Source organism: Manis javanica, chromosome 1 (genome assembly GCF_040802235.1).
Source record: "Manis javanica isolate MJ-LG chromosome 1, MJ_LKY, whole genome shotgun sequence".
In the NCBI taxonomy this organism is placed as follows: Eukaryota; Metazoa; Chordata; class Mammalia; order Pholidota; family Manidae; genus Manis; species Manis javanica.
This window is the reverse complement of record NC_133156.1, coordinates 164,090,815-164,103,415: the sequence shown is the minus strand read 5'-3', so window position 1 is coordinate 164,103,415 and position 12,601 is coordinate 164,090,815. Positions and strand designations below refer to the sequence as shown.

Sequence of the window (12,601 nt, the reverse complement as noted above, 5' to 3'; positions counted from 1 at the left end):
GTGGGATACATGGTCAATATGCAAAAGCCAATTCTACATCAATATACTAGCAATGAACAATTTAAAAATTAAATTAAAATAAATCTATTTACAATAGCATCAAAAGGAATAAAATACTTAGAAATAAATTTAGCAAAAGAATTTCAAGATTTGTATGCTGAACTGCTGAAAGAAACTAAAGATCTAAATAAATGGAAAAACATACCATGTTCATGGATTGGAGAACTTATTGATCTGTGGATTCAGTGCAATTCCAGTAAGGACTTGAGCAGGAATTTTTTTTTTGTAGAAAATAACAAGCTTATTCTAAAATTTATATGAAAATGCAAAGGACCTAGAAGAACCAAAACAACTTTGAAAAGAAGAAAAAAGTTGAAGGATTTCAACTATCTGATTTGAACACATATAAAGCTATAGTAATTAAGAGTAGGTGTAAACTTAAGACATATAAATCAATGAAACACAGTAGAGTTCAGAAAATGACCTACTCATACAGGTAAATTGATTTCTGATAAAAGAGCCAAGGTAACTCAATTCAAAAAGGGTAATCTTTTCAACAAATGGTGTTGGAATAACTGCATAGCCATACATAAAGAATTAATCTTACTTTACAACATAAAGAGTTATTTTGAAATAGATTATTAACCTTAAAATGTAAGTCTTATTATAAACTATAAAGCTTATTTTCATTGTAAATATATAAATTATAAAACTTTTAGAATAGGAAGAGTGATCCAGGGTTCACAAATATTTCTTAAATATGATATGAAAAGCACAAATGATAAATATCAATAAATTCTACTCATTGAAATATAAAAATTTCCATTCTTCAAAAGACTGTCATGAAATGGGGGAAAGACACTGTCATGCAAATAAAAGGAAAGTCACATACCGGGGGGAGAGAATATTTGCAGAACATGTATCTGACAAAGAACTATAAGTAGTATATATAAGACTCTTAAAATTCAATAAGAAGACAAACAACCCAATAAGTAAGTGGACAGCAAAACTGAAGAGACACTTAACTAACAAGATACACATATGGCAAATAAGCCAACATAAAGGTCATCAGTCTTTAAGGAAATGCAAATTAAAATTACAATGATTTACCACTACATGTCTTTAAAAAAAGACTAACTATACCAAATAATAAATAAAATATAAAAGTGGGTAGGGTGTGCTCATTTGTGGAGTATAACAATGAAGCAAAACTGAAGGAACAAAATAGCAGCAGACTCGGAGACTCCAAGAAGGAACTAGTGGTTACCAAAGGGGAGGGGTGCATGAGAGTGGGTGGGGAGGGAGGGAGAAGGGGATTGAGGGGTATTATGTTTAGCACACATGGTGTGGGGGATCACGGGGAGAACAGTGTAGCACAGAGAAGGCTAATAGTGTATTTGTGGCATCCTGCTGCACTGATGGACAGTGACTGCATTGGGATGTGGGTGGGGACTTGGTAATATGGGTAAAGGTGGTAATCACATTGTTTTATCATGTGAAATCTTTCTAAGAGTGTATATCAATAATACCTTAATAATAAAAAAAAAGTGGGTAGGGTGTGGACTAACTGAAACTCTCCTATACTGCCAGAGGAAATGGTACAACCACTTTAAAAAACAGTTTGGCAATGTCTTAAAAACTTAAACATACAGTTACCATATGACCCAGCCTATCTGCTTGTAGATATTTACCCCAAGGAGAAAGAAAGTAGATGTCCACAGAAAAGACTTGTATAAGAATATTTACAACAACAACAACAAAAAGAATATTTACAGCAACTTAATTTTAATAGACCCCAAACTGAAAAAAATTGAAATGTCCATCAACAGGTGACTGAATAAACAAATTGTAGTATATCCATACAATGAAATACTACTTAGCTATAAAAAGAATAAACTATTGATATACACAATGACATGGATACATGTTAAAATTGAAAAATAATTATGCTGAGTGAAAGCTAGACAAAATAAAGAGTACTCTTTGCAAGATCTCATTTATGTAAGATTTTAAAAATGCAAACCGATCTGTAGTGACAGAAAGTAGACCACAATGGTTTCCTAGACACAAAAGGGGAGGGAGATATGAGTTAAGTATAAAGATGCACAAGAAAAATTTGAAGGCAATGAACATTATTATCTTGGTTGTGGTGACAGTTTTATGACACTAGAGCTTCGGGAACAAAGAGAAAAGCATGATGACCAAGTGAGGAGGAACAAAGTGTTCAAAAACACTGCTTGTGAAAATGAAACTTACTTGTTCTTAGAGCTAAATTTCTTATCCACTTAAAAAATATCCAAAGAATGTACTGGCCAGGGTCATTTTATTATATTCCTTTCCGTCGTACACAAATATTATAGAAGCTCGTTGGGAATGGAATGGGTAGGTAAGAATGAACAATACTTTCTTGAAAGCCAACTGCAAAGAACCTACGCATTTTTACTCCTTTTCTTATGTGTTTTGATCTCACTAACGGAGCTTTTTTTCTCCAGGCACTGCTGCCTACTCAGTATGATTGACATTGGGTTACTGGCCAGTCCTACACTGGCACAGCCAAAGCATGTTTGTTAAAGAAACATGAGGTCATTTCTTTCAAACAATTAGTTGCACAAGAATATGTTTGCTTTCAAAACCAAATTCTGTCAAAAAGAGCTATTAGTGCTAGTAAACGAGTTCAGCAAGGATGCAGGATACAAGGTCAATATACAAAACTCTGTTGTAGTTCTACACACTAACAAGGAACAATCTGGGAAGAAAATGAGGAAAACAGAAATGTAAGACTTGTACCCTGAAAACTACAAAACATTGTTACAAGAAATTAAAGAATATCTAAATAAATGGAACTATGTTCCCATGTGCATGGATTGGAACACTCAGTATTATAAAGACGGCAGTAATACTCAAAGCTATCTACAGATTCATCACAATCACTATCAAAACCCAAGCTGTCATTTTTGCAGAGATTGAAGGCCAATCTTAAAATTTATATGCAAATAAAAGGGACCCAGAATAGCCACAACACTTTAAAGAGCAAGTTGGAGGACTCACACTTCCCAATTTCAAAAATTACTACGAGCTACAGTAACCAAGAATTTGGGATACTGGCATAAGGACATAAATCAATGTAATAGAACTGAGAGTTCAGAAATAAACTCATGCATTATTGGCCAACTGATTTTCAACAAAGGTGCCAAGATAACTCCATGAGGAAAGAAGAGTCTTTTCAACAAATGGTACTAGGACAACTGGATATATACATGCAAAAGAACAAAGCTAGAGGCCCCCCACCCCACTCCCCAATCTTACACCACATACAAAAATAAATTCTAAATGGATCACAGACTTAAACGTAAGAGTTAAAACTATAAAACTCTTAGAAGAAAATGTAAGGGACAATCTTCACGACCTTGGACTAGGCAATGGTATCTTAACAACAAAAGCACAGGAAACAGTTAGAAAAAAAAAGATAAATTAGACTTAATCTAAATTAAAATCTTTTGTGTATAAAAGGCCCCTATCAAGAGAATGAAAAGATGATTCACAGAATGGGAGAAAATATTTGCATATCACATTGTCTGGTAAGGGGCAAGTATCCAGAATACATAAAGAACTGCAACTCAAAAAAAAAAAAAAAAAAGAAAAAAAGAAACAATCTAAATCACAAAATGGGCAAAGCATTTGAATAGACATTTCCCCAAAGAAGAAATACAGATGGTCAATAAGTACATGAACAGATGCTCAACATCCTTAGTCATTAGAGAAATGCATATCTAAACTACAATGAGTTAACACTTCATACCCACTAGTATGTTACTATCAAGAGATGGATGATAACAAATGTTGGCAAGGATGTGAAAAATTTTTGCTGATGGGAATGTGAAGTGATACAGCCACTTTAGAAAATAGTTTAGTGGTCCTTCAGAAAGTTAAGCATACACAGAGTTATCCTATCACCCAACAATTCCACTGTTAAATATACCTGAGAGAACTGAAAACATATGTCCACATAAACACTTCTGTGCAAATGCTCATAGTAGCATTATTCACAATAACCAAAAAGTGGAAACAACCCAAGTGTCCATCAACTGATCAATGGATAAAATGTGGTATAACCATACAATGGAATATCACTCAGCTATAAAAAGGAATGAAGTACTAATATGTACTACAATTTACATGAATCTTGAAAACATTATTCATACTAAGTAAAAGAAGCCAGGCACAAAAGGTCACATGCTGTATCATTCTATTTATATGAAATGTCCAGAATAAGCAAGTCCATGAAGACAGATGGTAGAGTAGGAGTTGCCAGGGGCTGGGAGGAAGGGGGAGTGCGGAGTGACTGCTGATGGGTATGAGGTTTCTTTTTGGGGGTGATGAAACTGTTCTGAAATTAGTGGTGACTGTTGAACAATTCTGTGAATCATATTGAAGCATACAGTTTAAAAGGGTGAATTACATGGTATGTGAATTATATGTCTAAACAAAATACTGTCCCAGTCTTGCCAAATATTAATATTCACTGCACCAGCAATGGCTCCCACTGTCCTCCAAGATCTGGCCCCAAATGCTCAGTTTTATCTCCCACTTTGCCCCCTTAAGGAAGCCCCACTCTCCCCACCTCCTTGTCTGTGTTCCCACTGCCCCCTGCTGCCTTTGCACCTCTCCACACCTGAATCCTAACCCCAAGGCTGCAAACCATTGGAGCTATATTCCATCTACAGTCAAATATAATCTGCAGATGGTTTCACAGTGGGGAGTTTTGTTTGAGATTTCACATAAATGTCCATATTCTGGCTATGGAAAATTCTGCTGGCTACCTATCCACACACCATGCTCCCCATCTTCCCTGCTAAAGGAACCCTGGTTTTGTTCTGGTGTCCTCAGGGGAGGTAGGTCCACCCCAGTGGATGAACCATGTCATCCCACTTATCTTTGCAAGGACTGGTCTAGGGTTATTGGAGAAGTCAGAGATTTGAGCAACAAGCAACAGAAACAGGCTCTGGCTACAGGAGTAGAAAACAGTTTTATTATATGTCAGAAGCCAGCTGACTTTCAGGCTAATGAAGCTTAAGCTCTAGGGCCCTCACTTGCATGGCCCCCTGTGAGTGCTCTAAGTTAGGTAGGGAAGCCAGGTTGCAATCAGCAGGTACATCTACAGGAACATTTCTAGAAAACATCCTAAAGAAGATCTAGAGGGAAGAGATCTGAACTTCCCAAGGTCCAGTATTTGGTATGATTTCTTTACTCATTCTAAATAAATGTTCACTTTTACACTTAATTTTCCATGTAGATCTTAGAACTACAGACAAGGATTTTAAGCAGCTATTATAACTATGCTCAACATGGTAAATGAAAACATGCTCAAACTGAATGAACAAATAAGAAACCCCAGTAGGGAAACAGAAACTACTGAAGAAAAAGCAGTGAAGAACTAATTGGAAATTCCAAAACTAAAAATTCAAGTATTTGAAAAGAGGCTGGAAAAGTGAGTCTCCTGGCTTTTACTCTAGAGGGGTGGGATTCCAGAGGCCAAAAACTTTTCATACATGGCCAGAGTGTTCGCAGGCACCAGACAGCCAAAAACATGGCAAGTGTCCTCTAAAGCCTGTGACTCAGTTCTGTCTAATGAAACTAAAAAATTATCAGGAAAGAATGTCCTGATAAAAAGAGCAAAAAGTATGAGAAATGATAACCTCATCCTCCTTCTCCTTAAACTGTTCTCATGAGAACATGATGAACAGTTATGGCTGCCATTTTCCAATGCTGAAGGGAAGCAGTGAGAAGGAAAACACAGAAGGTAAGTCAGAGCTCCGACACAGCAGATCTACTGAACATACCCTGGAACCGCCCACCTCTGGGTTTCTTGTCATGTGAGAGAATAACCTTCTCTTAATTATTTGTTACACATAGCCAAAGCACAACCTAACTAAAACATGGCTTCTTTTGAAAATGGAGACCTGCAAACTTCTTTGGACACGGCAGCTCTCTAGTCACTGATCTCACTTGGTCCCCATAGGCAACTTAGTTTGCAATCCCTGCCCTACCCATCTTTTGAGAGGTGAATCAACTGCCCCCTCTTCTACAAAGCATTTCCCTATTCCTGCCTCCTACCACCTGAGTCCCATCTAGCCAGAGGTAATTTCCCTTTCCTTGGAACTCCCACAGTTTGGTCAGTACCTCCTTTCTATTTCCTACTATAATTGCACATTTCATCCCCTCTTCCTTTGCTATCGGCCTTCTGAGGGCAGGTACCATGCCTTATTCATCCCTGTATTTCCCTTTGCCATCTAACGAGGTGCTTGAGGCACTCAATGTGTTTGCTGAATAAATGCATAGGCATTCCCTGCAATGAAGAATGTTAGTATTCCAGAATATCCCATTCTTTAAGCTCACCAAGGAGTTTTTAATTGGTGATGTGTGCTGCCTATCAATCCAAGAAAATAATTCTCACCATACCCTAGTACTGTGGTGAACTCTGGGCTGCTCAGCCCTTGCAGTCCCTCAGAGCACACCATCGCAGTTAACTCTGAAGCTTGGGTCCCAGGCTCTGTCCAAGACGCTGGGCCCGCCTCAGCGCTCCCCTTACTCAGGACGCTTACTGAGATAAAAGGCAAATGTGTTAGGACCCTTCCTGGATAGTCTGGAAAAACTGTCAGTCTTCACAGTTCTGGGAAAGGATGGAAATTTACACAGACACAAGGTTTACACACAAAAAAGGCCAAGCAACTTGAAAACAATCACAGATTCATACTGAGGGGAAGGAAGCCCTAAGGTTCTGTCCAAGAGGGCTGTGCTCCCCACAGGGGACAAGGACACTCAAAGGACCTCAAGTTGTTGACAAATCCTGAAGATCATAACTTCTTTTTGCATTAATCCTGGGTCTAAGCTAACCTTACCAATGCTTCCTGAACTAGTGGCTGATTTTCACTTCAGGATTTTTGGTAGATACTCTCCTGGCACTTGACTCTTGGCTCTGGACTTGGCTTTTCTAAAATTATGGTAAAAAACACCGAGTATCATAATTCTTCCAAGTGGTAAAGATACCTCAAGACAAATGCTGAGCATAGAAGCCACAGGGCATAAATATGCAAAGAAGTAAAAAGCTAACCTTTTCAAACAATAAGGCTTCTCTCTCACTTACCAACTTTACATTTCCCTGTATGGCTCTGGAAGATGACTGGTTAGCAGAGACGGGTAAGATTCCTCAAGGGAAGAACAACCTAAGACAGGCACAGTCGCAGGGGGGCCATCAGGTGAGAAATTCGGGATCAACAGAGGTGAGGCTCAGAACCTCATCCCCCCTGCTTTGAGAGAATCTGCATCCGTGGATGTTTTATTGCCCTTGTCTAGCTTGGATTAACACTTAGTCTACAGGCACACACCTGATCATCTACATTTGCTCTCTTACAACACTAAACTATGTTTTCTACCTTTATCTTGCATCTACCTACCACTTCAGCATTTTATTAAAAATAATAATAATAGAGAAATGTGGTATCCACATATAAATCAAGTATAAAAATCAAACAAATATTCATATTTGAACTGATTGTTTATAGTTCATAATGCATGATCAAAACCAAAAGTTGCTGTGATGACTGCCCTTGTACTGTTCACCATGTAACTTATTCACTATGTAAGAATTTGTTCTCCATGTAAAAACTTGTTCGTGATGCTTCAGAAGACTGGAGACTGACGAAAATTAGGCTTGGGGTGGATTAATGATTGTGCATTGAGCACTGACTCCCCTATACAGAGTTTTATTGTTGTTAACAACCATTTGATCAATAAATATGAGAGATGCCCTCTCAAAAAACAAAAACAAAACAAAAAAAAAAAGTACAGACTTCCAATTGTAAAATAAATAAGTAACCGGGATGTAATGTATAGCATAAGGAATATAGTCAAAATATTGTAACAACTTTGTATGGTGATAGCTGGTAGCTAGAATTATCATGTATATAAATGTTGAATCACTGTGTTGTACACCTGCAACTAATGTAATACTGTGTGTCAACTACCTTTCAATAAAAAAAATTAAAAATAAATAAATAAATAAATAAACTAGGTTATCAATTGATCTACAAAAAAAAATTATGGTAAAAAACAGTAACATAAAATTTACCATCTTAACCATTTTTAAGTGTACAATTCAGTAGTGTTAAGAATATTCACATTGTTGTGCAGCCACTATCCATTTCTGGAACTTGCATTATCCAATAAAACTGAAACTCTATTCATTAAACAATAACTCTCCATTCTCTCTTCCCCCCTGTCCTGGGAAACCACCATTCTACTTTCTGTCTCTGTGAATATGACCACTCCAGGTACCTCAGATAAGTGGATCATAGGGTATTTGTCTTTTTGTGACCGGTTTATTTCATTTTGCATAATGTCCTCAAGGTTCATCATGTTATAGCATGTGACAGAATCTCCTTCCTTTTTAGGCCTGAATAATACAGTGGGTTTAGATCATATTTTGTTTATCAAGTCATCCATCAGTGGGCATCTGGGTTACTTCCACCTTTTGGCTATTTTAAGTAATGCTGCTATGAACATGGGTGTACAAATATCTGTTCAAGTCCTGCTTTCAGTTCTTTTGTGGACATGGCCTTTGACTTACCCCTTATCAGTCAAGATCCTGACCTTGGGTATGGAATTTTCTAGGCCAGTTTTTATTCCAACAGGAGGTAAAGAGAACCCCAGGCTGGGCTCATGAGAAATGCTCTGAAGTTGAGGGAGACAAAGTCGAACTCACTGGGAACTCAGGAGCAAGTTCCTGGCCCTTCTTGATGGAGGGCAAACCAGGGACAATGTGGCAAGAAGAGTGGGATGTCCCCTTTGCCTCTGTGGGAGGAGACACATACCACTGCATGGAGGAGAAGAACAGGACAAGGGAGGCCTCTGTTCCCTGAAAGGGCAGGCATGCCGCAGAGGTGGCCTCAGGGGCTCAAGAAAGGGCAGCCATGGCTGCAGGGGCAGAGGTTATAGAAAGGGGGAAGGTGCCAAGACAGTGCTATTCAGGAGGCCTCAGTAGGAGGGGACCAAGCATGGGCAGGGAGGAGTCTGGAATGCTTAATTTGACAAATGGCTCCCAGCTCATGAGGCGCAAAAGCAGAAATGCAAAGGGGTGGGGTGGGGGGGTTCACTGGAGTATTCTGGGGCTGTAACCTCGGCCTTCGGGGCTTGTGCTTTGGTGTTTAGTGGGAGGGTGGGAAGACTATAGCTGGTGGGCAAAGGTGGGATCTGGACATCTATGAATCCCTCTCACTGTCTGCTGTAAGCAACATCCAACTGGTTATATGATATTTTTTGGTGCCAAAGTGTCTTGGTTCAGGTACCAAATGATGACAGCTTAGGAAGGGAGCAGCCACTAAAGGGAAATCTAATTGCTTCTGTGAAACTCTGGATATCTTAAAGCACAAAGACAACTTAAATGCACCCCTTAAATGTAGGACCAAGGTACAGACTTGCTCTCATTCCAGCCCAAACCAAACTTAGGTGCCCTGCTGATGCTCTGTGAGCCAAGGAGGGCTGCTGGTGGGGGGACAGCTTCAGGGCCCTCCCTTACGGCGACTCCAGTCCAAGGAGCTTCCCTGATTTGAGGCAGATACTCTTGGAACCCCCTCAAGTAAAGTGGGGCCGTCAGGAAGAACTCAGAGGTGAGCTGTCCCCTTAAATCCAGAGAACCCACCTTCCAGGCTGTTCTGGGATCCCAAAAGTCTGTGAGGTCAGCCTGGATTTGGCCACAGTGACATGGACCTGAAGCCAGATCCAGGTGCCAAGGAGCCTGTTGGCTCAGCTTTCTACTAATGCTGGAGCCAGAGCCAAAGATGGCCTCATGTCTGCACATCCCAGTGATGCAATGTCCCTACCCGCACCTCCCCTGCATGTCGGGCCCCAGGGGCTGAGAGCTGTGCACCATACAGGCTCTCCAGTTTGGGATTTCTGGGTGCAAGTCTTCACCCCACACCCTAGTACCGACCAGAATGATGGAAGAACTCATCCATGCTGAGATCCCACAGGAGACCAAAGGCTCCTGAAGAAGTTTCTGGAGGCCATGGTAGCAGCTAGGAGAAGAAAAAACAGGTTATCTGGGTCATTTCTATGAAGTAATAGTTGTAAACCTTTCTACTCCCTTATTAAATATGGCCTGTTTAATCCTCACCAGTCTGCACAGTAAAAGGATATTGTCATTACTCCCATTTCATAGGAACCCAAGCTCAGAGGGGTCAAGCAACTTCCCCATGGTCACACAGCTAGGAAGCAGCAAAACCAGGATCCAATCCTAGGCCTGTGTGACTAGAAATCTCCTACTCTGTCCACTTCCCAGCATGGGAGTCTTAGTCCTTCTGCCCCTCACCCCCTGTGGTCACAGCCATGCCCCTCCAGGATAGGGGCCAGTGTAAGAGAAAGAAAGCACTCAAAAGCACTGACTACAGTTAGCTGCACAGTGATAAGGTGGCCCCTCTCAGTGACCCTCACATCATTCCAGGTCAATGCCTTCACTCAGTCCTATGAGACCACTGATCTGGGAGGTCTTTGGTTCTGAGTACAGACCCTCCAGCCACTTGGCGGAGGGCAAGCCATCCACGTGACTCAAACTCACTGGGATCCTGACTGAATGCTCCTTGACTCTGAAGGTCATAAACTGGCGATTTGGAATGTGAAGAGTATGACATGGAGATGAGCAATGGGCTAGCACCCTTCCCACCAGTGCCATCCACTCTGGGGACACACAGACATGATGATGCTTAGAGGTGGGGCAGCGTCGACAGTCCTGCTCCTGCCTACCGCAGGCCACGCTGTGCATTACACCATCCTCCCAAGCATGCTGAGAGCTCAGTGTTGTGGACACTCTGGGCTTACCCTCCTTCTGGACCGAGGCTCTCATCTCCAAGGGTGGGGTGGTGTTGGTGGGGGGGCTCTGAGCTGAGTCCCTCTCTGGGCACTGACCTTAGAGGAAGGGCCGTCTCCAAGTGCAACCCTTTGGATTATGCTGAGCACCATGGCCATTCTGTGCATTTACCTGGGACACGTTTTTCTAAAATCTTTCTATCCCCAGAGTTTAGTATATAGCAGGTCCTCAACTGACATCTGCAAATGGATGAATGAATGCTATTGTCACTGTGGGAAAATATGTTCCAAGTGGCAAGAAAACCAAAACCTGAAGAGTAAAGTTATCAGAGTCCATCCTGCTTAGGCCTGTAGTGTGACCACGAGTCACAGTGCTTGGTAGATGTCAGCTGCCCTGTTCCTTCTTCTGCTCCAGAGACAAAGATGTTGGGCAGGGTCTTACCCAGAAGGCTCCCAAGGCCAAGTGCACCCCTTTCACTGACCTGACTTCAGTTGTGGAGTGAGGAGGAGCTTATGCTTCTCCTTCCTGAAGAGGGAGAACTAGACCTCTGCACTAACTTCATTCCTTCCAGATGATGCTCAGGCCCTGGCAGAAACGTAAGGGGACCACAGGGACAAGCAGATCACAGGACCTCTTCATTTAATTTTCACATGGGACTACAGACCCAGTTTACAGAGTAAGAAACAGGTACACAGCTGATATTAAATAACTTTCCCAAGGTCACACAGTAGTAAGTGGTAGAGCCGAAGTCACTTCCTGGCTGGGTCCTCTGTTGTACAGCCTGTCCAGTAAGAGGTGGGAGAAGGGGCAGGACGAGGCACCCCTCCCAGGGCCGTGTCAGGGCACACAAGGACCCTCTGTGGGTGACAGCTCAGACAGGCTCTTTGTGTCTCCCAGTGCCTGACTGTGTTGTGTCATACACTGTACAAGGAGCAAAGAGAAGCAGCACTGACAGGACCAAGAAGAATGGCCACACTGTTCCCAGTTACTAGCTGCCATTCCCTCCAGGCCTGGGGGAGGGGAAAGGCAATGGGAAGGATCCTGGGAAGAAGAGAGGGCTGGTGGGCTCTTTCTGGAAGGCAGCCAGTCAGTCCAGGCTGTTGTTCCTAGAACAATCTACCCCGGCTCGGGAGCTCTAATTCATAGCTGAGGTCCAGGATCCAACTGGCAAGAAGGAGACAAGCTGGGACTTGTGACCTGCCCATCCCCAGGCAGGGACAGTGCTGGGTGGGGGCCAAGGCCGGCATCCTCATGCCTTGCATTCAAATCACAGCAGCTGGTTTCTGGACCATCCCTGCTGGCTTCTCTCTTTCTCAGTGCAAAGGTTTCAAGCCTGGGGCAGAATGCATATCTCCCTAGGGCAAAATATTGCACCAGCAACTCTAAGGGAAGAAACAGGGAGACAGAACAGCTGTTCTAGGCTTTTCCAGCTGACCTACAACTCCGCAGAGGGGAACAAATGCTCAAATGCTCAAGCACCGGTGGCTCTGAATTTGGGAGGCCCTCACCCTCCAGGCGCACTGTAGGGCTGCATGAGGCCAGGGCAGGACCCAGCCTCAGAGGGGTAAGGGTGGACACCACAGCAGCACCTGCTGAGCAGCGCAGACGGAACCACAGAGAGGACTTCTGGTGGCACAGGAAACACCCTTTGAGGCGCGCACTCTGTGGGGTGCAGCGTGACTAGTCTGCTCCCAGCGCCTCCCTGACTCTGTCATCATAGGCCTCCTCCCTCCTCTTGCC

At 42.2% G+C, this 12,601-nt stretch overlaps 1 protein-coding gene across 1 annotated transcript in view; it reads right to left on the bottom strand.

Annotated features, from left to right (window-relative positions):
- Positions 1-12,601, bottom strand: part of FAM178B (family with sequence similarity 178 member B) — a 78,266-nt gene that overhangs the window by 51,138 nt on the left and 14,527 nt on the right. The window contains 1 exon segment of the mRNA XM_036994653.2: positions 9,989-10,073. Within this exon segment, the coding sequence (XP_036850548.2) occupies positions 9,989-10,073 (85 nt within the window).